The 27,934-nt window shown below is 37.0% G+C and overlaps 2 protein-coding genes across 5 annotated transcripts; one reads left to right on the top strand and one right to left on the bottom strand.

The window, feature by feature from the left end:
- The first annotated feature begins 163 nt into the window (after positions 1 to 163).
- On the top strand, positions 164 to 27,899 carry LOC120416889 (uncharacterized). Of its 3 annotated transcripts, none has more exons than XM_039578783.2 (6): positions 164 to 244; positions 1,270 to 1,519; positions 15,911 to 16,933; positions 17,002 to 17,111; positions 26,645 to 26,966; positions 27,335 to 27,899. In XM_039578783.2, exons 3-6 carry the CDS (start codon positions 16,022 to 16,024, stop codon positions 27,827 to 27,829), a joined length of 1,839 nt encoding a protein of 612 aa, XP_039434717.1. In that variant the 5' UTR covers positions 164 to 244; positions 1,270 to 1,519; positions 15,911 to 16,021; the 3' UTR covers positions 27,830 to 27,899. The 3 variants fall into 3 exon arrangements, with proteins under 3 accessions (XP_039434717.1, XP_052566099.1, XP_039434718.1); XM_052710139.1 differs by having other exon boundaries at positions 219 to 244; positions 1,316 to 1,519; XM_039578784.2 differs by lacking the exons at positions 164 to 244; positions 1,270 to 1,519 and adding an exon at positions 15,659 to 15,776.
- On the bottom strand, positions 23,316 to 26,299 carry LOC120416890 (protein phosphatase 1H). 2 transcript variants are annotated; one of them, XM_039578788.2, is made up of 4 exons: positions 26,088 to 26,299; positions 25,926 to 25,994; positions 25,571 to 25,827; positions 23,316 to 25,234 (listed from the first exon to the last, which is right to left on the bottom strand). In XM_039578788.2, exons 3-4 carry the CDS (start codon positions 25,710 to 25,712, stop codon positions 23,619 to 23,621), a joined length of 1,758 nt encoding a protein of 585 aa, XP_039434722.1. In that variant the 5' UTR covers positions 25,713 to 25,827; positions 25,926 to 25,994; positions 26,088 to 26,299; the 3' UTR covers positions 23,316 to 23,618. The 2 variants fall into 2 exon arrangements, with proteins under 2 accessions (XP_039434722.1, XP_039434721.1); XM_039578787.2 differs by having other exon boundaries at positions 26,060 to 26,299.
- Positions 27,900 to 27,934: the final 35 nt, after the last annotated feature.

Genomic DNA, 27,934 nt, shown 5'->3' on the forward strand with positions numbered 1-27,934 from the left:
GTCTAAACCGCGTTGCGGTACTTTGAGTATTTTCGCTTTCCTTCGCAAGTTCGGCTGAGCGCCTTTCAACATCTCAAACTGATACCGGCTCTCACCTGTGGAGAGTGAGTTCTCTCCGAGTGAGTGCCCGCAACCGCAAGGCACGGGCTTTTTTTGCGGAACCGCGCGGGATTAGTTTTCGATAAACAGTGGCTCCGAGTAGACCGACAAACGGTTCGAGCGAGCGCGCGCGTGGCCTGCTTAGGTGAATATTTTTGCGTTTGACAGTTGAGGTCGGGCGCCCTGTTTTGAAAGGGCGCGCGCGCCGAGAGAGGGCGGCTTGAGTGACGTTTGTTTAGTGCCTCTTTTTGCATTATGTGAGCACGAGTGCGCGCGACTTGACTATTTTTTCTCGACATTTTTTTTTGTTTCAATAGTGAAGTGCAGACGGCTTTTTTTTCCTAAGCTTGATTTGAAGGAGGAAAAAAAAGCTCACATAAATTGTCTGCGCGGGTAAACATTTGGTGAGAAAAAAGGGAAGCTGAAGAGGCAGAGAAGAGACTTAAATTGTGAAATCGACATAATCGAATGTGAAAAACTGCTGCATTTAGAGAGACAGATGAAGATGGAGGGGGGCGCTTAAGGTGAAGTGCAGTATGAAACCTTAAGGTCGCACATCTCCGCGGCGCGTTCGCCAAGATATCAAATTGCACCCATACAAACGCATTAGTTGAAACACTTGCGATAAATCGTAGTGAGTGTTGAAACGAAAACGTGCCAAGATTAAGTGATTTACTTTTTTTTGTAAACGGACTTCGTGGTTGGCGGCCTGCTTGGATTTGCGAAACTTTTCCTCCAATTTGTGACTGCTTTTTTGTTTCAGTGTGTTGCGTTTTTTCTGTTTGTTTCGAGTATTGATTTCTTCCGAGTGTTTTTTATTTGCCTTTTTTTGGCTTTTAATTTTCATTTAGCGCCAATCTGGGACCGGTAATTGAAGAAAGAAGAAGAAAAAAAAAAAAACTCCACACAGTAAAAGTGATCATTAACATAGTTTTCTATTTTATGCTGCTTGATTTTTTTTTGTTTTGAGGAAGAGAGTGAGAAGAGCGGAACAAAAACAAAAAAAAAAGAACATCGTTTAAAACCTAATTAAGCTGCCTTGTTTTTCTCTCAGTGCAAGTGTGCTCAAAAAGGGGCACAATAATTAAATTGCCCAAACGAACTTCTTTTTTTTTGGTTTTGTGGGGCAAAACAACACCTCTTTTCTTCACTTTTTTGTGTTTGAACCAGAGAATAACGCACACGTTGCTGATTTTGTACGTGCGGTGTAATATAGAAATAGTGTGATTTGTTTGGGTGTTTGGATGATTTTGGGCGGAAGAGAGTGGACGGAAAGCGAAATCGGAGGAGAGAAGACAAAACAAAAATCGAGAGTGAAATTGTCTTGGCTTGCTGCGTCGGCGTCGGGGTGTGAAGTGATTTTTTTTGTTGCGGCTGACGTTTCGATTCTTGGACGAGTGCGCTTCATCAGGATTAAAAGGTGAGTTTGGTTTTGTTATTTCAGTAAAATGGGTTGTTGTGGAATTTGCTTTGAGCTAAGCTACTTTTGTTAAAGCAACTGGAAATAGAATTGAAATTCTTTTTTTCTATCTGGCAAAAATCTAATTTGGACTATGATTTCTGGATTCGTTTTTGTTTTGACATTAATTTTTTTTTTATCTTTAAACCTTAATAACTAAATTGCACCACCTGCTTAAATTAACATATTCTTCAAAAATTAAATTACATGTCAGAGTTTGACACCCACAAATTAATATTTTTCATGCCTCCTGTTTTAAATTTTACATCATTCGGAAAGATCCGGAATAAAATTTACCTATTTTTTAAATCCTTTATAAGCGATAGATGGAAATATTTTTCAAAAAAAAAAAAAAAAAACAGAACTTTTAGATGGTTTGAAGTTAACATGATTTTTTTTTGCAACAATAAACTAGAATAAAATAGAGTTTTTTTTTAATAATTGCCATTGAATAATAATAGCTTACACGGCTTTATTATTTCTTTTTATTATTCTCAATTCTCTACAAAAACGGCCAATTCTGACAATTTTTTTTTGTATTTTTTTTTTATTTTGAACAAACTTCTTGGGGGCCTTTTTTATGGCCAACGAAGCTATTTTGTGTCATTGGTTCACTCATACAAGTCTCCATACAATTTTGGCAACTGTCCATACAAAAATGATTCGTAAATATTCGAAAATCTGTATCTTTTGAATGAATTTTCGGATCAAAAAATGAAAATGTAAAATGTATGCATTGTTGAGGAATAATCAGAAAAAAGAGGAACACGGAAAACTAAATTTGCCGATTTTTTTTATCAACTTTTTTTTTCAAAAAAAATAATTTCACAAAATTATTTTCGAGATTTTTTTACATGTTTTAGGCGACAAAAACCCGCAACTTTTGAGCCATAGAGATAAGTATTTTAAAAAAATAGTGATTTTTAAATTTAAAAAAGCCAATTTTACGCAACAAAGAAGGAATCACATTTAAAAAAAAAAAGAAATGATGTGAATATTCTTCTGGGAATGGTGACAGATTTTGTGTCATAAATGTGTAATTTTACATCAGAAGCTGGTAAAATTTCCATCAGTTTCTGGTGGATTTCAAGAAGCAATATTCAACCAACCATATTTTCAAAATCCAAAATTCATCTTTTTTTCGCCGTTTAAATTTGCCGATTTTTTAATCAACTTTAAAAAAAAAAATAATTTCACAAAATTATTTTCGAGATTTTTTTACATGTTTTAGGCGACAAAAACCCGCAACTTTTGAGCCATAGAGATAAGTATTTTAAAAAAATAGTGATTTTTAAATTTAAAAAAGCCAATTTTACGCAACAAAGAAGGAATCACATTTTTAATGAAAATGTCAATCGAAAAGTACTTAACAGTTTTATTTTTTGATAAATTGTGCAGTTTTTAGTGACCATTAGTGAAAATTTCTTAAAATAATTTTTTTTAAGTTCAGAAATTTTCCGATCACATTATTTTGATTTTTTTTCTTATCAAAGACTAACTTTTCAAAAGGTCGTGATATTGAATGTTCTGTCCTTTTGAAATGTTTGTTTTAATTTCAAAAGGACAATTGAAAATATTGTTTTCGAAAATCGGAAAATTTCACGAATGTTTCATTTCTTAACTCAGTCCAATGAGTTGCTGTGATATCGACTTTAGAAAATGGAAGGTTGTTTGGGTGAGACTTCCCCATCCGATAGAAGCCGTGATCAGGCAAATCTCGTCTCGAAAAATGCCACCGGGTCCGTCTGGGATTGAATCCAGGCCTGCTGGGGTAAGAGGCTAACGACTATAATAACAGCAATTATGTTTTAATCGTCCTTTGATTTAAAATGATGATGAAGTTTAAAAAAAATAGAAACGAAATTTTAAGTTCAGTTATCTTTAACTTTTTGTCATTTCCAGTTGAAACAAAGTATCAAAAACCATACGTTTTCCAATTTAAAAAATAACATGGAAGTTATAATCATTGTTGAACTTTCGATTTTTTTCCATTTCCATTTTGGAAGTTATTCTTTTATTTCTTGTTCAGTTTCTGTATTTACAAAAATTGCCTATAGTTGAACTTTTCTACATCCATTTAGATGTTTTTTCGGTGGTTAATATTGACTCTTCTTATAGACAGTTTTTTGTTTGAAATCATTCTTTAGATAAGAAATGCCTATTATTTGAGCATTCTGGATCTTCAGGAATTTGAAAATGGGATTTGAGTGGTCACCCTGTAAAACAATAACAAATATAAATGATCGAGGGGTCTGTAAATGCAAAATACAAATTCAATAAATTTGATTTTTTTTTTCAAATTTTCAAGTAACAATTCAAGGGAATTTAAAATGTTAGTTCTGGAAACTAAAAAAGTAACCTTTATATTTCAATTTTATTGAGAAAATATTATGCATCGGTGGTTTCCTCATTATTTTTTTGTTCAGTCCAGTTATCGAGCAGCATTTGGTAACTGTAACCAGTAACCGAACATGTACTGTATCAGTTGTTATAGTCTATGTGTTTAAATCTAAATACACCACAAAATTAAAAAAAAAATATCTTATTGAAAATTTTGCGTCAGAAAAAGATTAAAGTTCCATAAAAATATATCATCTAAAAAAATTCTTTTGTTTCACTGTTATCTAGAAAATATATCTCACTCACTTCGCTTGGAAACGGTGATTTTAGCGGATTGCAGACTGGATTTCGTCAAGTATAAGTGATAATTTTCCAAAACAAATTGCCTAGACATTGATAATTGGGATAAATTCCACCTGAATCGAATCCCCAACACCACAGAAAAAAGATATGATGTGAATATTCTTCTGAGAATGGTGACAGATTTTGTGCCAGAAATGTGTAATTTTACATCAGAAGCTGGTAAAATTTCCAACAGTTTCTGGTGGATTTCAAGAAGCAATATTCAACCAACCATATTTTCAAAATCCAAAATTCAACTTTTTTTCGCCGTTTATATTAAGAAAATATTATCAAATCAACCATAAGTTTACAAGAACCTCTATAATTTGACAGGTAGACACTATGTGTTTAGTTCTTTTTACACAGAAAAAAATGTAATATTCATCAGGAATGGTGACAGATTTTGTGTCAAAATAATGTCTAATATTACATCAGAATCAGTTTCTGATAAATTTTCATCAGGTTCACATTTTTACAATTTTTTTTTTCGTAAAATTTATCATGAATAGAGGTAATATTCAACCAGCCGAAATTTCAATCTTTCAAAATTAAACTTTTTTTTTCTGTGTAGAACTAGGTAAGGAAGGCTGTGATACCAAAAATATTGATAATAATATTAATGGATTGAAAGATCAATCTTTGAGAATTATTGCTATCTTTTTCTACTTTTTTTTCAAAATGATTTGTTTAATTTGTTTGTTAATCTAGCAAATTGATATGATGGATATTGGAATAAATAAATTAGAGGTTTTTTCATATACAGGCCAGACTCGATTATCCGATAAAATCGATCGATTAAACGATAATTTTTTTTTCGTTGTCTTATTTTTGATGGTCGAGCTTAATAATGACCCATAAACTACTCTAAAATGATTTAGAATTTTAACATATTTTAAAAATGCTATTTTTCAATTTCAAATGTCAAGTTGTTTAATCTATCTTACGTTTATAATGTTGAATGTTGAAAGAAGATTTATTTTTTATTTTTTTTATTATGAGTTGAAAATATATCAAAACGTAGACTCGTTTTATTTCGAATTATGGATTTATGACGTGTTCTGTGATCTGCTTATTATGGCAATTTTTTCTTCTATTTTCTATTTCATAGTTCTGCTTAGTGTCAAAATGTCAAGCGGGGTAAAAAAAATTCCGTCACCATGCACCTCCATGGAATAATTCGAGAATTTCAGTCAGAGTGACTTAAACGATGTTTGAGGCAAGGAACCTGTTTTATGTTTAATCGTTATATTTTTGATTTATGCTGAAATAATGCTATTTTTTTTAATCATGCAATCAATTTCACTATAATAATATAAGTTTTAGCGGTTCCAAAACATGCAACATTTACATATTTTACGCTTAACAACAAACTATGTTTCTAACTTTCATTCAAAGGCAACGGCAAAATTTGTTTATTTCGGAAGTACCACCTAACGCAAGTAGCAAAAAGCTCGTAAAACATGCCAATTCAAAAGAAATAGAGAGAGACAAAAAAACAGTAGTTGTTGGTGTGCTACATGGTTGATTGCACACAGCTTCCGGGTGGTGCAACACAACCGTGTTGGCCGCACTTTCGGTTTTATCACACTTGAAAACGTGCGCACTTGTGCGGTCAAGGTGGCGGCGAAAAAGGTGGGAACGACATTTTAAAATTTTAAAGAATTCAAAAATATTCAGTTTGAAATCTGTCTATTTGGAAATTCGAACTTTTAATTTTATAATTCAAAAAATCTTCTTCATTCCCACCTTTTTCAAACAATCTTGACAGCTTACGACTCTTGAAGCTTTCTTCTCACTTCCAAGTGCGGTGTACCACCAGCAACAAATGGTTTTGTGAGCCTCATCAACATCACATACACTCACTCATTTGCTTGTAGAGATACTACAGGCAACCACCACCACAGGAAAGAAGCAAACTGATTACGTCGACGGCAGCAGAAGCAGCGGCAATTACCTGACACAACCCCAAGTCTAGTCGCGCAAGCCCTATTTTTTCAAGCGGTTGAAGCGCGAGTTGGAGGTGAAATTGGCGGGAAAAAAAATCTGAGCTTTAGTTAGACGAAGGTTATTTAACTGGGTTGTGAGAATTTTTTTAAGTTAGCTTGACTTTTAAAAAATCAAGAAATTAAATTAACACATTTATGTTAATTTTCTCAAATTGATCCGGATGACCAAACTACTCAATTTCTGTCACATTTGCGAGAATATTGCAGAAGACGCTGACAGTTCACATGCTAGAGTGCCTTCTGATTATTTATTCAATCGTAGTAGACATTGAATTGAGGAACAACCGCAACTACGCGAAGGCCTGACCACGTTGGTCGCATTCGTGATCGATCAACTGGAAAGAGTATCTACGCCACATTTCCATGATATTATTGTTAGAGGTTGACAGTCGTGAGCGGCGTTTTTTCCTTCTTTTTCTGTGGAATTGTCCTAGTAAAATTTCTTGACCGTGCGCTGAAATATGTGGGTTCGTCGCTTATCGCTCGCACAAGTCACCTGGCGTTGAAGTCTTTTTTGACGTTTGGCTTGAAATACTGTGAAATTCTTTGTTTACTAATTAAACAATGTTTATTTTTTACCAACTTTAGCTATGGTCAACTAGCGGTTAATCGATGTTGAAGAAATTGGGTCAACATTCCGATACATGATAGTGTTTTGAGCGGCTTGTCAAACTTCTTGTGTTTACATGTTTTGATTTGATGCAATCGATAAATAACAAGCTTCAAAGGCTCCCCACCTCTCAAGACACGACGCCGAAGAACCTCAATTTTTCCGCGCCAAGGCCTACTAATTTGAACCAAATGAAATAAAAAAAATTATCTTTCGCACGATCCGCGATCACGCGAGCAGCAGAAGAATTTCAGTTCAGTGAGCTGTCCAAATTGTGTCATAAATAGTAATGGCGGTGGTGGCAGCGGCCATAAAACAAGGAAACCACCAACCACAACAACAACACTGTTAAAATGCCGTGTGAATTAATACCGCTTAACAACTCATTAACAACCGACTTCGAATTCATTCGGCGCAAATTTTTGCGGCATTTTTTTCCTTTTCTCAACAATGTTGTTCACCATTTCCCATCGGAACTGGTTCGAATTGCAAAACTTTTGCGGCGTTGCTTCTGCGTTTAGCGTGCACTTTGACAGAACAAAGATGGCGGCGCAGCCGCTGACATTTAGAAGTTTCAGCGATTTTCTTGCCGCGAGACGAGATTAGCTGACCAAACGGCGCAACTAATGTCGAATTACCGTGCGAGGTTGACGGACTTTTGATCGCGCAGCCATTCGCCGTGTTACGTAAATTCCGAGGCTAATTTGATCCGTCAAGCGATCAAGCGAGCGAGCACACGTGATCGTGAATGATTTTTTTTTTGTTCGCTTGCTGTGAGTTAAATCACATCTCACACGAAAGAGGTGAAATTTGTGTGTGTTTTCGAAAATCGAACGCGCAGGCTTGTTTGTTTGACCAATTTTGATGGGTAAAGCAGGCGTGCGTCTTGTTTGACGGTTTGTTTACCGTGCGCGATGGTGATGATGACAAACGTCATTATCGTCGTTGTAATCGCTAGGTGGGATAAATTTTCGGATTTAATCAAGATTTTAATTTTGATCGTAAAATTGAAGCAATTTTTGACTAGCATTAAAGTTGCATGTATGTTGGTGACAGTTGTAAACATCCGTGTTCGTTAATTCGATAGTAACTGCATTCGAATTAACGAATTCGCTCATTAAAACGCCTGACAGCTGTCAAAAGCACGAAACCACGTGCTCGAAAATCAACGAACAAAAGGGTCGAAATGTACACATTATTCTGACAACTCAACTTTGATGTTTGAGTGCTATTGAATTCGAATGCGTTCGAATCAGCGAGCATTTGAATAAGTGGAAGTTCGAAGTAGCAAAATTCGAATTATAGAATCCGCTCAGTACTTGATTTCAAAAAAATATTTTTCCTTGATCTTGATCAATTTGTTTTGGCCTGTCATCATAATCAAATTTTCCTATGTCAGAATCATTTTTATAACGGTTGAATTATATGCACATAAATTAGATGATAAACTTGAATTGGGTACTAAAGCCCTATGGCAATTTTTATGTACAACGGTAAATAACACGATTAAAAACAATTTCTGATCACCTTTTTTTCATTTTAACGCAAAAAAATTTTTTGACTAGACAACATTTTTTCGATGGATCAACTATGGTCCCCTTAGAACGAGCTGTCAAGTAGGAACTTTTCTGTCAAGAAGGACCGCGAGGTTAATTTTTCAAAATTGATTTAAAAATCTATTTTAAACTCTTTGTGGTCGAACAAAGGTTCATTGTACTCAGAAAAATAAGCTTTATTGCTGTAAACAATAATATCAGCAATCTAAGCTTCATTTTAGGACCCAATTTCAGATTTCAATTTTTTTTTTATTTTTAAAATTTTATATTTTAAAATTTTTGACATTTTTATATTTTTAAATTGTCAGATTTTTTGTTTTTAGATGTTGAGAATTTTACATTTTTAGATCTTAAAATTATTTTTTAAATATTTAAATTTTAAGATTTTTGGTTTTTTAGATTTTAAGATTTCAAGATTTTTTAATTTTTAGAATTTAGAAAAATTTAGAATTCTAAAAAATAAAAAATCTAAAAATCTTAAATTTTAGAATCTTTTAAAATCCGAAATTTCAAAAATTAGTTTTGAAATCTAAAAAAATAGAAAAAAGAAAAAAAAACTCTAAAAAACTAATGTTCTCAACATCCAAAAATCTAAAAATCTGACAACCTAAAATGTTTTTTTTATTCTCAGATTTTTTATTTTTGATTTTTAGATTTTGAGATTTAAAATAATTGGTTTCTAGATTTTTAGTTTTTAGATTTTAAAATCATTTTTTGAATTTTTAAGATTTTCGGATTTAAGATTCTAAAATTCAAGAGTTTTAGATTTTTAATTTTGTAGAATTTTAGATTGTTGATCTTTAGAATTTTAAATTTAAAGATTTTTAGGTTTTGGGATTTATAGATTTTTAAGATTTTTTTGAGATTCTTAAGATATTTTAGTTTTTTTAAATTTTAAGATTTTTTAGATTTTTTAAATTTTTTAGATGTTTTAGACTTTTTAATTTTTTTAAATTTTTGAAGTTTAAAAATCTAAAAATAATAAATTCTTGGATCTGAAAATATAAAATTCCAAAAATTCAAACATTAATTTTTATATCTAAAAATCTGAAGTTCTCAACATCTAAAAATCAAAAAATCTGATGATCTAAAATTATTTTTTTCTTAGATTATGAGATTTTAGGATTTGGTTTTTAGATTTTTGGATTCTGAGATTTTGTTTTTGGATTTTTAGATGTTTAGATGTTTAGATGTTTAGATTTTTAGATTTTTAGATTTTTAGATTTTTGAATTTTTAGATTTTTGAATTTTTAGATTTTTAGATTTTTAGTTTTTTAGAATTTTTGATTTTCAGAATTTTAGATTTTTAGATGTTTAGATTTTTAGATTCTTGGATTTTTAGATTTTTGGATTTATAGATTTTTAGATTTTTAGATTTTTAGATCTTTAGATTTTTTGATTTTTTGATTTTCAGAATTTTAGATTTTTAGATGTTTAGATTCTTGGATTTTTAGATTTGTAGATTTGTAGATTTTCAGATTTTTAGATTTTTAGATTTTTAGATTTTTAGATTTTTAGATTTTTAGATTTTTCGATTTTTAGATTTTTAGATTTTTAGATTTTTAGATTCTTAAATGTTTAGATGTTTAGATGTTTAGATTTTTAGATTTTTAGTTTTCTAGATTTTTAGATTTTTAGATTTTTAGATTTTTAGATTTTTAGATTTTTAGATTTTTAGATTTTTAGATTTTTAGATTTTTAGATTTTTATATTTTTAGATTTTTAGAGTTTTAGATTTTTGGATTTTTAGATTTCTAGATTTTTAGATTTTTAGATTTTTAGATTTTTAGATTTTTAGATTTTTAGATTTTTAGATTTTTAGAATTTAGATTTTTAGATTTTTAGATGTTCAGATTTTTAGATGTTTAGAATTTTAGATTTTTAGACTTTAAGATTTTTAGATTTTTAGATTTTTAGATTTAAGATTTTTAGATTTTTAGATTTTTAGATTTTTAGATTTTTAGATTTTTAAATTTTTAGATTTTTAGATTTTTAGATTTTTAGATTTGTAGATTTTTAGATTTTTAGATTTTTAGATTTTTAGATTTTTAGATTTTTAGATTTTTAGATTTTTAGATTTTTAGATTTTTAGATTCTAAGATTTTTAGATTTTTAGATTTTTAGATTTTTAGATTTTTAGATTTTTAGATTTTTAGATTTTTAGATGTTTGAATGTTTAGATTCTAAGATTTTTAGATTTTTAGATTTTTAGATTTTCTAAATTTAAAGGGTGGGTTTGGGGGGAGGAGGGCGGAGGCCGTGTTACTCTACATACAAAAAAAAAATAGTATAGAGATTTTGTTACGAGGGATGGGAGTGGGGAGGAGGTCTAAAAATCCATTTTTTACGTTACGTTACGTAATAAAAGAACGCTCCCTAAGTGTAAAAATCGGTTTGACAACCGGTGTTTGACGTTTGATTTTTTCTTGTTGGAATGCATTCGAATTAGCAAACTTTCAGCGAAATTAAGATATACCTTTGCTTTGTAGTTTGAATACCTCTGATTGTTTTTTCTCAATCAGTGTTGCCAAATTCGGCCAACCTGTCGCACGTTTCAAATCTCCTCCCTAAATTCGGAACTCAGCAAGCAGGGTCATCGCCTGGCTAATTTTCGAAATCGCACGCTTCCCATCGGCAATTAACGCTTGCTTTGACGACGAATATTTCGAATGAAAGTTAATTTCTGTCCTAAGGAGGTGACGCACGTGCCACACCGCCATCTTTGACGCGTCAATTGTCTATGCTAAACAATGGGCGCGCGCAAATATGGCGACCCTTATTTTAATAATTTGGATTTGTGTCAAAGTTGTGCGACCCAAAATAGGGTACGCACTTTCGCTGCGGGCCCATTTTTTGACAGCTGAAACAATTGGGGTGTTGCGCAACCGTGGCTTTTTCGGGAATTTGATTTACTTTTTCAACAAGCGCGAGTGTTAATCCTAATTGCCAGTTTCACACCGTATTAATTGCGCAACGCTAATCAGCCGACAATCAATCAACGTTTAAATTCAATTTCCCTTTAATCACCATCGACCAGTGTTGCCATCGCTCCTCTTCCTCTCCTCTCGAGCTGTCAATCGTAGCAACCCGTGCCAGGCCACGTGTGGAATTAGATCTCGGATCTCGGCAATTACCCCTCGCGCAGTGTTGCCAGACCCGCTGGCCGAGATATTATGCAACCCTTCTTTGCGGGGCTCGCAAAAGTATGTGGCCGCGGCCGTAATCGCCGGCAATCTCTACCCAGTGGCCCCCGCCACTAGGTAATCCATTTAATAACTCGTTTCATCCTAAAAAAGCGAAAGTGGCTAAGCAAGTTGTGTGGATAGTTGGGGCTCGCGGTTTGCTTTTGGCTTGTTTTTTTTCTTCTCCCTGCAATTTATCTTCACGTGTCATGCTGCGCAGCAGTGCTGCCAGATTTTTTGTTTTGAATTTCAAAATATTGATAATGTTAATTGCTTGTTTTAGATGTAAACAAAAGAAAAATTCACGTCATGATGAATATTTTGACAGTTACGGCAGTGTTGCCAGTATTGCGATTTCGAATAAAACATGACCAACATGACAGCCGCGGACACCACGGTAGGCTTCGCCATGCACTTTGCAGAACCTGTTTGGCCGAGCCGCAAGTGCGCGCCTGCAGGGCACGTTTCCACGGGACCCCGCTGGAGCCCTGGCCTGGGGTAACATTTTGTCTGCCAGATTACCAAATTGCTCGTTTCGGGTCGAAGATTGCCTTTTTTTTTGCTTCGCTCAAGATTGCAAATCGAGAGTTGTTTTGCCTGCGGCGAAGCAAGTTCGACCAGAGAGTCCCTTAAAAGTCGCAGCAAAAAAACCAAAACAAACTCGCAGTGGCGTAAGATCCGTGGACGCATTCCAGCGTCACCTGTGAAAACTTCTTCAGCGCGCACTCAAATTTGGAGCGCGATTGGCAATACTCTTTTTTTCCAATATGGCGACCCCTTTATCGCGCGTGGGATTGCGAAATTGCAGGGCCTACTTTGACTAATTTAGCGCGGTAAAATGTGACATTTGCAATGTTAATTGCAACGCCTACTTTGGCGGGTTTCGAAGGTCTCTAATTTTAAGGCATGCGTGCGTTCGGGTAGTCATGTCGAAGCAAAAAACATCAAGTTGGCGTGTTTGGCGCGCGGCAAATTTTGACGTTTGGTTTGCAAATTTCACGCGTGGATGCAACTAGGCAAAATGGCACAACGCCGTAAATATTCATTTAAGGGTGCGCTTCGACGGAAATCCGCGCAATTTCGTCATCGAGAAACGGCCGTTTGAATTTGAAGGTTGGTCGCATGTAGAACATTTCTGTGGCATTCGCGATGAAACAAGTGTGGGCAAGCATGAGCAATTGCTGGTGAGCGTGTAGTGCCGCTCCTCGATTTATAGGCAAATTTAGAAAATTAGTTGGAATGATCGGAGTGGTTGAAGTTGGATTTGCAAATGGTGAACAAAAAATGCTTTAGATTAAGAACTAGATGTTGCACCAAACTAAAAAATCAAAGTCTGAAAACCATAAAATCTAAACAACTAAATTTGACAAAAATCTAGATAATCTCAAAATCCAAAAATCTAAAAACCTTAAAACCCAAAAATCTGAAAACCTAAAATCTGAAAATCTAAAAATCTAAAAATCTAAAAATCTAAAAATCTAAAAATCTAAAAATCTAAAAATCTAAAAATCTAAAAATCTGAAAATCTAAAAATCTAAAAATCTAAAAATCTAAAAATCTAAAAATCTAAAAATCTAAAAATCTAAAAATCTAAAAATCTAAAAATCTAAAAATCTAAAAATCTAAAAATTTAAAAATCTAAAAATCTAAAAATCTAAAAATCTAAAAATCTAAAAATCTAAAAATCTAAAAATCTAAAAATCTAAAAATCTAAAAATCTAAAAATCTAAAATCTAAAAATCTAAAAATCTAAAAATCTAAAAATCTAAAAATCTAAAAATCTAAAAATCTAAAAATCTAAAAATCTAAAAATCTAAAAATCTAAAAATCTAAAAATCTAAAAATCTAAAAATCTAAAAATCTAAAAATCTAAAAATCTAAAAATCTAAAAATCTAAAAATCTAAAAATCTAAAAATCTAAAAATCTAAAAATCTAAAAATCTGAAAATCTAAAAATCTAAAAATCTAAAAATCTAAAAATCTAAAAATCTAAAAATCTAAAAATCTAAAAATCTAAAAATCTAAAAATCTAAAAATCTAAAAATCTAAAAATCTAAAAATCTAAAAATCTAAAAATCTAAAAATCTAAAAATCTAAAAATCTAAAAATCTAAAAATCTAAAAATCTAAAAATCTAAAAATCTAAAAATTTAAAAATCTGAAAATCTAATCTAAATCTAAAAATTTTAAAATTGTTTACTATTAAAAATGAATTGTTTTACGCATATTTATGGATTTTGAATATTTTGGATTTGGTATTTTCCGAAACAGGTATCAAATTTTGAGCATCATTTCAAAAGGGCGGATAAGCATTTTGACAGCTGGAACAATTTTGCAAATTCCGAGACAAACGGAAACTTTTCCAAAAAAAAATGGAAGTGTAAACACTGCGGATTTTTGTTAAATATTTACCGGTTGTCTCAGAATTTGCAAAACAGTTCCAGCTGTCAAAATGCTTATGCGCCCTTTTCAAATGTTGATCCGGAAATGTCATGCGACATGTCAAAACTCTTGTAATGAGTGTTCTAAAATGAAAAACAAGAAAATATTTCATAGCATCCATTTTGGGTCATCCGGCTTATGTGGCTAGTACTGGTAAATCCGGAACTGGTTCCAACAAAGTTGGTTTACTATTACTAGTTGTAAAAAAAGGCAAGCGGCATGTCAAAATACTTGTAATTTGAAATAAATTTTGAATTCTATCATAAAACCCTATTAGTGTTGCCAACTGGTTCTTTCCAACGAAAAGCGTTGCCAATTTTCCAATCTTCTACTGTTACATTTAACAACTTTTTGGCGCCTCTAAATTCTCGGCAAAATTGCTTTCCAAACCGGTTCTCGCGGCAATTTCCTGAGGTCAATCCACCCCCTCGGCGCATGTGTGGCGGCCACATTTTCAGTCAATGCACTTTTCCGGCGCCGTTCATCAACAAAAAAAGACTCGCGGAAGAAGACGGTAGCCGTAACGGCCAGCTGGCTGGCTAGCATGCAAGTTTCCATTAAAATTTTCTTTTTTTTTGCGTTTTTTTTTTTTCGAGCATGTGGAGAAAAAACAACGGAGTAAAATTGGCGTCGCAGTTGGCGGCGGCGAAAGCCGTTTTTCCCCAAAACTTGCAGCGCGAAAACAATTTAAATGACGTTTGAATGTGCATAACCGCATTGTCAAACTGCATAATTTTAAAGCAAAAATGTGGAACAAATGTGGCGTTGAATTGAATCTGCAATCGATTCGAAGCGACGTCAACGTTTGACAGGTGGTGCAAGGTTGTACACAATGTAGGTGGGCACCTTTTGGAGTAAGTCATGGCATGCTGTTCCTACTTCCCGCAATGCGCGAGGTATTGCGGATTTCGGTCGAAATTTCTTCGCGTGAAACAATGGCGCGCGACTTCCCGATTTCGGTGCCAGATTCTCCTAATAATGATGGCTTCTTCAAGAGGTGAAGCCGTCTCAATTTTGGCCAAACTCATGAATACGGTAATTTGGAGCGCGCGCGTTTGTTTTTGAAACACGAGATGAGAGGTGAGGTGTAATTATGCGTGTGTTATTACCCAGCTTTTTGGCGTAAATTAGCTTACCGTGTGGTGGTGGCCTGGCGTGAGATGCGGATTAGTGTTTATGGATCGGGGCCCGTTGGTTCGGTGCTGGAATGACCTAATTGCCGTTGCTGGTGCGATGATTATAATTGGGGGTTATTTTTTGGTCTGGTACAGTGCTGCCATCGTCGATTGTTTGGTAAACTAATTGACCGGGTGGTCAGCGCATTGAGTAGATCGATTTCCATCGAGGCTGTTGATCGATGACCAATTTGGACGATCTGGGTTTGATGTCAAATTGGGACCCGGGTTTCGTTGTTAAAATAGAGCAATGACTGGCAATAGTTGACCAATATCGAACTTGTTTCAGGGAAACTTGAGAGCTTTATCGAGGCCGACATTAATTTGATCAAAATCATCTTGTAATATGACCAATTTCAAGATTGATTCGCTTGTTGTGATGACGGATCTTCCAATTCCTGTCACTTTTTAAACGGGACTCACACATACTATTAAACAAAAAGTGACCCGTTCGTTTGACAACAGTTCGCGTGTCAAAGCATCGGGATTTCAGTGTAGCTAATTTTTTTGTTTTCAAAAGCAATCCTACCCAGAAATGGGTAAGGCGATCAGTTGTCAGATTTGGGGTAAACTTCTTTCAGTTCTGTTCTGAGTAAATTCGACTTTTTTTTTACGAAATCAGAGCGATTTTGCAGCCCTAAAACAGCTTGTTAAGTGCTAAACAATCGCCTAATCAGTGCCTCTTCTCCCTCTCCCACAGCACAGCATCTATGACCCCTCGATAGCGGTCGCGGACGACCGATTCCGGTTCCGTGTTTCTTCGTGCACTAGGGAGTTACCAGGCACAGACCAACAAAACCAGCCGCGCGCGATGGACAAGCTCGAGCTGGACATCCGGAAGGAGATCGAGGAGCTGAACACGAGCGTCTCCCTGATCGACCGGCTCGACGACGACGGCACGCTGGACGACGAGCGGCAGGAACAGCTGCTGTCCTCGACGCGGGCCGTCTTCGAGAACGTCAACTCGAGCCACGCCAAAAACAGCCTCACGGATTCGCAGATTTCGATCATTTCGAAGCATGACGGCTATCCGGACTCGGGACACTTTTACGCGACCCCGCAGACGCCGACCTCCGCCACCGGCACCGACGGGGACTGCTGCAAGGACGTCGGCAACACCACCGACGGGGACAAAACGCTGACCACGCTGCACAGCCGGACGACGACGGGAGTTACCAGCGACAGCACCAGCAGCAAGGACACCAAGCCCGGCGATTCGACCAGCTGCACGACGTCCGGCAAGTGCTCGAAAAAGGACGCAGCCAAAAAGAGCAAAGCCGACAAGAAGGCCGCAGCCAAACAAAAAGCCGCTGCGGCAGCGGCCGCCGCAAACCCCAAACTGGCCGAACAGTACTCACCCAACGGCGGCGGCGGGAACTCCTCCCTGGTCAGCTTCCTCTTCCCGCCCGGCTCCCCGCACCTGAAAAAGAGCCATCTCCCGTCCACGGTCGTCCTGGGCATCCTCCAGCTGCTGTTCAGCGTGGCCCTGGCGGCGCTCGGTGGCCTCGTGCTCGCCCGGAACGCCTCGCTCGCCATGGCCGGAACGGGCCTCTGGTGTGGTGCCATCGCCGGCATTGCCGGCTCGCTCGGTCTGATGAACGTCAAGATGGCCAAGACGGGCTTCCTGGCCGTGAACCTGATCTGCGTCGCGTCCAGCACGCTCGGGCTTGCCCTCACCGGGATCGGCGCCGTGCGGGACGCCAACCTGGCTCAGCAGGATGAGGTGAGCTTTGGGCGAGTTGTCAAATGATGGACATAACCTAACTTTTGTTTTTCTTTGGGACGGGACAGTCTTTTTGGTACGCAGTGACAGCCGGTTCCGGACTGTTGATCGCGCTGGCGCTTCACTTTCTCGTCAGCGTCTTCTCCGTTTACTACTCGGCGCTGAAGCTGTGCTCCAGGTGAGTAAATTTTTTGTTGCGTTACGTAATAAAAGAACGCTTCCTAAGTGACCGTGCGTGTGGTAAACAAACAGCTGTCACTTCCAAACTCACACCCAGTTAATGTCTTAACCTTCTGTTGACTCAATATCAGGCTAAGTTTTAGCAAATGTCGATCTCCGCTTTGCTAGTGTTAGTATTTTTTTCGTTTCACCCACAGGAAAAAAATGTATCAAAATCTGTCATATTGGATTTGCTACAAAAAAAAAAAGTTCGTAGGTATATCAATAGGGACGTGACGTTACATCGTGCTGCCATCTGTTTTTTTAAGTGCAAGATGGGAAAAGTGCTGAGTCATCGGCTAGTAATAGACGGCTTCCTATCTCGCCCAGCAAAAATAAGTCGATAAAGTAGTCGGTTACGATGGAGAAAAAGTGGAAAACGTGGTTTAAAATATAGCGACGCCATCCCCGTATTTTTTTTCTGGAGTTCTCACCAATACGAACACTGTTCAAAGAGAGGAATATGGTTGTGACCTGTCTCTTCCAATTCATCGAGCGCCTAATGACGCATTGGTAACGTGTCGAATTACCGACCCAGAAGTTGCTGGTTCTATCCTCGTTTCAAGAAGTTTCTTTTTTTTTTACAAAACATACAGACAGCCATCGGTAGTGTCGATAGTTGTTGGAACGAGTAAAATTTGTCATACCCCTGTATCGCAAAAAATGCATGAGGACAGGTTTCTTGCAAATTCTAATATACTTCCATGCAGATTTGTAGTAAAATGATGCGTCCACCACTTGGGTGTAGGATGATTTCTGAATAAACATAACTGCTATTAGCAATTCACAGGCTTAAGCTAAAAACGGAGCTTCGATTTTCCGAGGTTAAATTTGGACGTGGACTTAAAATATTGACGAAATAACACGAAATGTATTAAATTATTTTAGAAACCTAAGCTGTTGATTTTTTGATTTTTTTTTATTTCTGATTTTTTTTAACTTTGAAAATTTAAACTTTTGATTTTCGACTTCTTTATTTTTTTTATTTGCTTTTTAATATTTTTAGAATTTTAGTATTAGGACTTGAAATATTTAAAATGTTAAAACTTTTGAGTTTTAGAGTTGTAGAGTTTTTTGACTCAATTATCCAGAGTGAAATTTCAGCGTGGAAATAACACGAAATGTATTAAATTATTTTAGATACCTAAGCTGTTGATTTTTTGATTTTTTTTTATTTCTGATTTTTTTTAACTTTGAAAATTTAAACTTTTGATTTTCGACTTCTTTATTTTTTTTTATTTGCTTTTTTATATTTTTAGAATTTTAGTATTAGGAACTTGAAATATTTAAAATGTTAAAACTTTTGAGTTTTAGAGTTGTAGAGTTTTTGACTCAATTATCCGGAGTGAAATTTCAGCGTGGAATTCAAATAACCAAGTAATAACTGGGTATACATTTTCAAATCAATTAATTTTAGAAATTTAAAATTTGTATGTTTTCAGAGTTAATATTTTCTGAATTTTCATGTTTAGGCCTTGATTTTATTTTTTATTTTTCAATTTCATAATTTTGTATGTTATGATTTTTGATTTTGAATCTAAGATTTTTTATTTAAAAATTTAGAAATTAAAAAAACCTAAATTCCCAATTTAATAAAATTGAACTTCTTGATATGAAAACTGATTTTTTTTATTTTTTAAACAGTGACGTTTTGTTTTTTTGAATGTCGGAAAAATCTAAATATATATTTTTAAATCAAATAATTTTGGAAATTTTAAATTCTTATGTTTCAAAAGTTTATTTTTTCTGAATTTTCATATAAAGCTTTGATTTACTTTTTTTTTCTAATTTCAGAATTTTACATGTTTTGATTTTTTTTATTTTGAATCTAAGATTTTTTTATTTCAAAATTTTGAAATTGAAATAAACCTTCATTCCTTATTTATTATCTTATTGATTTTTTGAATTCTTAAAAAAAATAGATTCTGAATCAAAAATAATGATATTCAGATTTTTTTCCAAATTCAGAAAATTAAAACACCACTATTTAAAAAAAAACAATTTTCAAAATCCAGTACTTCAAATTTTAAAGTTAGGAATTCCGGTTTTTTCAATTTAAAAATTTTGAATTAGAAAAAATCTTTTTTTTAAATTCTAGAATTTTATGTATTTTGATTTTTGATTCTGAATCTAAGATTAATATCATTTTTTTAAAAAAGAAACCTTCATTTCTAATCCAAAAAAAAAATATTTATGGATTTTGAAAATTGAAGTTTTTTATTTTTTTAAATAGTAGGGTTTTGATGTTATGAATTTCGAAAAAATCTGAATTTAAATAAAAAAAGTAATTTCTGGATTTTGAAAACGGATTTTTTTGATTTTTTGAGTGATGTTTTGATTTTTTTAATTTTAAAATTTTTATTATTTTTTTTTTTCATTCTGAAAAATAAATTATTCAGAATCAAAAATAATTGGGTAATTCTCTACCAACTCACACGAAATCGGGCAAAGTTGCCCCGACCCCTCTTCGATTTGCGTGAAACTTTGTCCTAAGGGGTAACTTTTGTCCCTGATCACGAATCCGAGGTCCGTTTTTTGATATCTCGTGACGGAGGGGCGGTACGACCCCTTCCATTTTTGAACATGCGAAAAAAGAGGTGTTTTTCAACAATTTGCAGCCTGAAACGGTGATGAGATGGAAATTTGGTGTCAAAGGGACTTTTATGTAAAATTAGACGCCCGATTTGATGGCGTACTAAGAATTCCGAATAAACGTATTTTTCATCGAAAAAAACACTAAAAAAGTTTTAAAAATTCTCCCATTTTCCGTTACTCGACTGTAAAAAATTTTGGAACATGTCATTTTATGGGAAATTTAATGTACTTTTCGAATCTACATTGACCCAGAAGGGTCATTTTTTCATTTAGAACAAAATTTTTCATTTTAAAATTTCGTGTTTTTTCTAACTTTGCAGGGTTATTTTTTAGAGTGTAACAATGTTCTACAAAGTTGTAGAGCAGACAATTACAAAAATTTTGATATACAGACATAAGGGGTTTGCTTATAAACATCACGAGTTATCGCGATTTTACGAAAAAAAGTTTTGAAAAAGTTACTTTTTGCGTTTCTCTTTGTTTCGTCGTCCGTGTCTGTCACGGGTGACCATGAATGGCCATGATCGATGACGACCAACTTTTTCAAAACTTTTTTTCGTAAAATCGCGATAACTCGTGATGTTTATAAGCAAACCCCTTATGTCTGTATATCAAAATTTTTGTAATTGTCTGCTCTACAACTTTGTAGAACATTGTTACACTCTAAAAAATAACCCTGCAAAGTTAGAAAAAACACGAAATTTTAAAATGAAAAATTTTGTTCTAAATGAAAAAATGACCCTTCTGGGACAATGTAGATTCGAAAAGTACATTAAATTTCCCATAAAATGACATGTTCCAAAAATTTTTACAGTCGAGTAACGGAAAATGGGAGAATTTTTAAAACTTTTTTAGTGTTTTTTGGATGAAAAATACGTTTATTCGGAATTCTGAGTACGCCATCAAATCGGGCGTCTAAATTTACACAAAAGTCCCTTTGACACCAAATTTCTATCTCATCACCGTTTCAGGCTGCAAATTATTGAAAAACACCTCTTTTTTCACATGTTCAAAAATGGAAGGGGTCGTACCGCCCCTCCGTCACGAGATATCAAAAAACGGACCTCGGATTCGTGATCAAGGACAAAAGTTACCCCTTAGGACAAAGTTTCACGCAAATCGAAGAGGGGTCGGGGCAACTGCTGTGTGAGTTGGCGGAGAATTACCCAATTATATTCAGATTTTTTTTTTGATTATCAGAAATTCAAAACACCACTGTTCACAAAATAAAAAATTACAATTTTCAAACCCAGAAGTTCATTTTTTTTAAATGTCTAAATTTTAAAATAAAAAATCTCTGATTTTTTTATAGTGAATATAGCATTATTTTTATTTTTATTTTGTAAATAGTGGTGTTTTGATTTTCTGAATTTCGAAAAACAACTGAATATATATTTTCAAATCAATTAATTTTAGAAATTATTTTTTTTTTCGAGTTTATATTTTCTGAATTTTCTTATTAGGCTTTGATTTATTTTTTTTGTTTTCTGATTTCAGAATGTTGACATTTGATTCTGAGTTCAAGATTTTTTTTATTTTAAAATTGAAATAAACCCAAATTTCCTATTTATTATCTTATTGATTTTTTGAATTTTTCAGAATCAAAAATAATAATGTCAAGATTTTTTTGAAATTCTGAAAATCAAAACAACACTATTTAAAAAATCAAAAATTGCAATTTTCAAAATTCAAAAGTTATTTTTTTTTAAATAGGGAATTCAGGTTATTTCAATTTTAAAATAAAAAAAGCATTTTTTTATTTTCAAATTTTGGAATTGAAATAAACCAAAATTCCTTAACAAAAAAAAAAAAATTCTGGATTTTGAAAATTGAAGTTTTTGATTTTTTTTAGTAATGGGGTTTTAATGTTTTGAATTTCGAAAAAATCTAAATTTAAATAAAAAAAATCATTTTTGGAATTTGAAAATTGATTTTTTGATGGATTTTGAAATTCAGAAAATCAAAACACCACTATTTAAAAAATCAAAAATTTCAATTTTCAAAATCCAGAAGTTCAAATTTTTAAAATAAGGAATTTAGGTTTTTTTCAATATTTAAATTTCAAAATAAATGAAATCTCAGATTTTTATTATTCTGAATAGAAGATTTTTTTTATTTGAATTTTTGTAAATAGTGGTGTTTTGATTTTCGGAAAAAATTTGAATATATATTTTCAAATCAATTAATTTTAGGATTTTTTTTAGATTAGAGTTGATATTTTCTGAATTTTCTTATTAGGCTTTGATTTTAATTTTTTTTTGTTTTCTGATGTTAAAATTTTGACATTTGATTCTGAATTCAAGATTTCTTTATTTTGTAATTTTAATATAAAAAATAGATTTAGAACCAAAAATAATAATATCAAAATTTAAAAGTTTCAATTTTAATCTAAACGTATCAAATCTAATCAAATACAAGAGCAGCCAGTCCGAAGGAAATATCCTGGAAAATCTTGAAGTTAGATTACGGCCCAAGTTCTTTATTGTCATTATTGATGATTGTAGTAATTTCGAAATCACCCGAAATGTATTACACTCATTAAAGCGGCCAGGCCTACTGCGTTGCATTAGCCGCAGAGAGGATTCTGTAAACGGATCACATTTTACAGAATCTACAGCGAAGGAAGGATGCGTGGACATACCGTACCATACGCTCCGAACAAAATCCAAAAGTTTCAATTTTAAAATAAAAAACGCATTTATTTGTTTTTAAATTTTGGAATTGAATTAAACCTTAATTCCTAATTTTTAAAAAAAATGAATTTCTGGATTTTGAAAATTGATCGGATATCGAATATCGGAATTATCATGATTTGTAAGTTTAAGAACTAGTTTAAGAATAATGTTTTGGGTTTTTTAAATTTCAAATTTTATTTGTTTAAAATTTTGAATTTTAGTTTTTTTTATTTGAATTTTTAAATTTCGGATTAAACAATAATCTTGAATTTCTAAATTTCGAAATCTTTAAAAAAAATGAGTATAAGGCATTCAGTCAGTAATTTACCAACACATTCAAAGTATGTGTACATGGCTGCTGCGAGTTTGCTTGCTTCAGATTTGCTATCTCTTTCTAGCAAAGTTTTGTAGTCATGCGACTTCTAGCTGCTTTTTTGACTGACCGCCCTATATGTCAGCCAACATTTTTCGCGGGGCCGTGCTCGATCATTGTTTGCATCCGTACACTGGCGAGGAGTTCCTTATAGGGCCTTTGCAAATTTTGTTCAAAGTCTTTGTCCCCCCTTCAAAATTTCCTCAAAAAATCAAGGGGGATATCAATATTTACCATTTTGACAGTTTCACTAAAACCCCGATAGTTTGACACAAGCTGTTGTCAAATGAACGGTGTCACTTTTTAGTTCGACACCCTCCTTACACGGAGCTCACACACATCACCACGTAACGTTTGTTTTGATAGTGTTTGTGGGCTCAGTGTTAAAAAATGACAGTTCGACACCGTTTAAGTTTGACTTTGTCAAACCATCGAGGGTCAAACAAAGTGTCAAACGAAAAAGTGAGGTTAGAATGGCATTCGGACGCAACGAAAGCAAAAAAAAAACAAGCACGAATCGTAAAGGAGTTTTAAATAAATTGATTTATTTATGCTACTTTTCAATATTATCAGCGATCAATAGCTTTTTTTACTGGTTATTGTTTATAAACTGTGTATTTTCACTAGTGACAGCGCAAGTTAAGGACTAAGAGTACTAAATTGTTTTTAGGAGCTATTGTTTACTTCTCGTAATGATTTTGTTCACTCTACCTCCAGGACTCGAGAATACTATTTATATCAAATAGAAAGTTTTTTTGTTCTTCTTTTTTTGCGGGGGTTTCAAACCGTTTGCGTGCATATTTTGGAATCGAAAATAATAAAATCACTGTTTGACATCTTCCACTGGCGTAGCAGCTTCTTGCTCCGGCGCTGCCTCCGACTCGGACGAGGAGCTGAGCCGCTCGCTGGAGATGGCCTCCTCGGCTGAAATCGGGGCCGGTTCGATCACGAGTGGCGTCGTGATGGGGGCCGGTTTGGGTTTCTGGAGCGAGCGCTTCCACTCGAGGTACTCCAGGTAGTACTGATGCACGGGGATGACGATGACGGAGATGTCGTCGACGGTGGCCGCGGCCCGCGAGTCGGACAGCCGCCAGTGGCCGTTGATGTTGGCCCGGCCGCGCGACTTGGCGACCAGCTCCTGGGCGGCCATCGTGTACCGATGGCGCTCGGTTGGGAACTTTTTCAGCGTGGTGAAGACGGTGTTGGCGACCTTCTGGGAGTAGGTCACGTCCCAGAGGCCGTCGGTGGCCATCACGAGCACGCCGTACTCGCCGTCGACGTTGTCCGCGTCGGGGTCGGTTTCGACCGCGGCCAGGTCGAAGCAGACCACGTCCGGATGACAGCTTAGGAATGGTTTGATTGGGAGACCGCTGCCGAGGGCTTTCAGGTCGTGGTCGCCGAAGCCCCGGGTTACGCCGATGGTTCCGAGCAGTCTGCTTCGTTTGCCCTCGCCGGTGACGATGGGCATCTTGAGATCCGCCCGGGTTAGGGTTTTGTAGGTCCAGCCCTTCATGGTGCCCTGCCGGTAGAGAATGCGGGTGCCGAGGTCCTTGGTCATCGGCTTCTTGGCGTACTCCATGGCGACGTATTCGCCGCCCATCAGGTTTGGGTTGAGCTTACCCACCGAGAGTAGTCGTGGCCGTTCCGTTTCCGGCGTGTGGTCGAATGAGCAGGGTTCAGCGTACACCAGGTACTCGTCGTCTTCTTCTTCCGGGCCGGCGGTGCCGGTTGCGTCTCCGTTCATGCCTTCCTCGTGGAAGCTGGGTGGCCTCAGGTTCGGAGCTCGCTTCCGGTGGACTCTTTTGCAGAGAACGCCTCGGGAATCGCCCGCGTTCGCTACGAACAGTTTGCCGAGGATGAAGAGGGCCACCAGGGCCGTACATCCGCCCGCGTTTCGGTACTTGTCCCGATCTTCCGCTAGGACGGCGTCCATGTCGGCAAAGGCCGCTTCCAGCGCTCCCACGATCAGTTCGTCCTTCGATACCTGCTTGTGGAACAGAATCGGATGGGGGAGGATCGCGCTGAGGCCCACGCCCGGTCCGATCGCCACCGGATCGTCACTCTCGACCCGGGGCATCAGCAGGTCGATGATGTCCACCAGCTTCTCGTGCAGGATGTGGTGGAACTGGTTGGAGGCGGCCAGTGCCGCTCCGTAGCCGGCATGCCCGTCGTACGTGCCAAAGTACGTGTACGGCAGGTCGTGGTACTGCTTCGACGGGTGGGACAGCACCTGCCGGTGGAACGCCGCCTGGTCCTCGTTCCACTCGGACTTGCCCGAGTTGACACACTCGGCGTAGCCGGTGCTCCACGGCAGCAGCGATATGTCCCGCGGCACGATGATTGGCCGCACGTTGTGGTCGGCGCTGGCCTTGAGCTCGTCGTAGGTGAGGAGCTGCAGGAACTGGGGCCGCGCGTACCGGAACTTTTCCGGTAAGCTTCCTGCGGGAACGGTACGGTTTAATCGCACTGGTTGAACCCTGTTGAACCGTTTTTGACGGCGACCGAATTAGGAAATCCTAATTGGTTTCACCCAGCAAAACGGTCCAACTCGCTCAAATTCAGTACGGACTCCACGGTCTAACAACATTGCGCTTCCCAAACACAGACGTAAACGTCAAGTAATTTCATGCGAGCATGAAATCAGTTTCCGAAGGTGATAAAACTGCAACGCTGACTCATCTCCACCAAAACTTCTCCTCGCAGCTTATCGCGTTCGGACATCCCGCGCGCTGAAACGATAAGAAAAGCGCAAATAGCTCAACCAACTCCGCTTACCCTTGTGGTGATCGTCGCCGCCCCGTCCGTGGTGGTGATGCCCGCTGCTGCTCCCTCCTCCACTCCCCGTGCCGCTGGACGGCAGCGCCGGAATGTCCGGTCCGACCACGGTCAGGACGCGGTTCTTCAACCGGTTGAACATCTCCAGCTTGGACGCGTTGTTTTTGGTACGGGGGGTTTCGCACGAGAAGAGATCCGCCTACTGCTTCCGGTTCTTACGGTACCCGATTGCTGCTCGTTTCAGCCAAGTTTCTTTCCTGAAAAGTTAAGTGAGAAAAGAAAACCGGAACCAATTGCGAGGTAATTACTCTGTTGAAGGGGAGGAAGAAAAAAAACAACGATGAGAGAAACCTACCATTTAGCGATGCTCTCGCGTCGAAACTTCAAAACCAAAGCTACATCCTTTGCTGACGACGGAATCGGGCTGCCGAAAGAAGAAAAAAATCGATAATATTTTGGGTCCAAAAACAACCCCCCCGTTTTCTTTACATATGGTTTTGTTGTTGCTTTTTCGCACCTAGTTGCTGTCACTTCTACCCAAGGACTTTTTCTTGCACTTGCAGCAGCAGCACTAGTAGGCGACGATGGAACGGAAAGTGAACTCTGATGGGATGTTTTGATGGTCGTCGTTTCACTTTTTTCCCCTGCTCTGTGAATGGCCTTTCACAAGCAGCAGTCTGTTGGTCTGGCAGGTCGTCGTCGCATACTGGCACTGACTGCTGCGATGCGATGACGACGATGTGTCAGAAGGACGAGAAACGTCAAAATGAAAAAGGGGGTTTTTACGGGCTGCCGCGTGGTGCGCTGCGATCGGTTGAGGGGTGAGCGTTGTCGGAGTTGGTTCTGAGAGGGTGGTATTCAACTTGGGTGGATTCTTCAATAAAATTTTTGACAGCTGTTTGTTTTGTTCCCTTAAAAACGTGCACGTTTAAATATAAACACTAATTTCTATTTTTTTTAAAGGTCCAATAAACCAAAATTTCTGTTTTTGCTTTCAAAATTACACTCTCAAAAAAAAAAAAACTCCAGATTTGTTCATTAAATATTACAAAAAATTCTCATCTCCCCTTCCAGACCGTCCCAAAAGTCCCAGCTGATGGAGAACGTCATCAACAGCAGCAGTTCGGCGGCCGGGCCCGGCTCGCCGGCCTTTATGGCCTCCCAGCAGAAGGTCGAGGACTACATCAACTCGCTGCAGATCGACCCCTCGCTCAAGGACATGATGTACCAGACGATGATGAACAGCCACCACCAGCAGCACCATCACCGCAGCTTCGGCGGCAATTCCTCCGTCTACGGAGAGAAGCAGCAGCACCGGTCGGACACGTTTAGCAACGGGACGGGCACGGGGACGGCCCGCCCGGTGATGCTGGTTCCGGCCTGCGCCGGCAATGGGGTATTTTTTCGATTTTGAAAGTTTTTTTTAGATGCAAAATTTAAATTTTCTTTTCATTTTCTGAAATTTAGGAAAAGTTTTAATGATTTGGATTCGCTTATTCGAAGCTTCTGCATTCGAGCAAGCGAATCCGCATTTGACAGCTGTCAAATGCACGAAACCAGTTGGTTTCATTCCCAAAAATGAGTTACCCACCTTTAGAGTGTAGTTAAGTGAGATCCTCGGGCCGTGATGAAAACAAAGAGCTGTCACTTTTATTATCTTCTTGCTGAGAAGTTTGAAAATGAGAGAAAAGTCATGAATCCGGATGAAAACAAACCAAAAATTTGGAAAATTTAGAAAATTTAGAAAACCAACTTTCCCCACAGCTTCCGCCGATGCTGCAGATGTACCCGAACGGGCCGCCACCCCCGCCGCCGGGCGGTCCCCCGATGATGTACCCCCCGAACCACCTGATGCCGCCGGGCGTCATGCCGCAGCAGTACCCGCCCATGTATCCGGAGTCGGCCCTGCTGGAGGCGCACATTGCCCGTGTCAACCGGAAGCGCTCGATGCGGGCCGCCTCCCAGCAGAGTCTGGCCACGGCCGCGGCCGCCGAGGAACACCAGCAGCAGCAGAAGGCCTTCACGTACACGGGCCTCGACAGGGACATTGCGGACAGCTATCTGGCCAAGGAGGAGGAGAAGCACCTGCAGAGCAGCAGCATCGTGAGTTCCGGCGGCAATACGGGGACGCTGCGGGCCGGTGGGGGACCACATTCCGGCACGGACAGCGGGCCGGAGCCGCCGCTGACGTACCACCACGATCTGATGCTGATCGACCATCGGCACCACTTTAATCGCTACAACGATGTGCACATGTAAAGTGAGGTTAGGAAGCAACCTCGGGAGGTAACTCTGCTCAAGCGGATTTTAGCGCGCGATCGAATTAAAAGGACATTATTACTTAATTTAAGGCCCAACTACCAT

The sequence above is a fragment of the Culex pipiens genome, chromosome 1, assembly GCF_016801865.2.
Source record: "Culex pipiens pallens isolate TS chromosome 1, TS_CPP_V2, whole genome shotgun sequence".
Lineage (NCBI taxonomy): Eukaryota > Metazoa > Arthropoda > Insecta > Diptera > Culicidae > Culex > Culex pipiens.

Bases quoted from the DNA above. Each gene is read 5' to 3' on its own strand.
- LOC120416889 (XM_039578783.2), top strand. From the start codon at position 16,022: ATGGACAAGCTCGAGCTGGACATCCGGAAGGAGATCGAGGAGCTGAAC. The intron at 16,934-17,001 runs GTGAGCTTTGGG...GGGACGGGACAG, and splicing joins ACCTGGCTCAGCAGGATGAG to TCTTTTTGGTACGCAGTGAC. The intron at 26,967-27,334 runs GTATTTTTTCGA...CTTTCCCCACAG, and splicing joins CGGCCTGCGCCGGCAATGGG to CTTCCGCCGATGCTGCAGAT.
- LOC120416890 (XM_039578788.2), bottom strand. From the start codon at position 25,712: ATGTTCAACCGGTTGAAGAACCGCGTCCTGACCGTGGTCGGACCGGAC. The intron at 25,235-25,570 runs GTAAGCGGAGTT...CCGTTCCCGCAG, and splicing joins CGGCGACGATCACCACAAGG to GAAGCTTACCGGAAAAGTTC.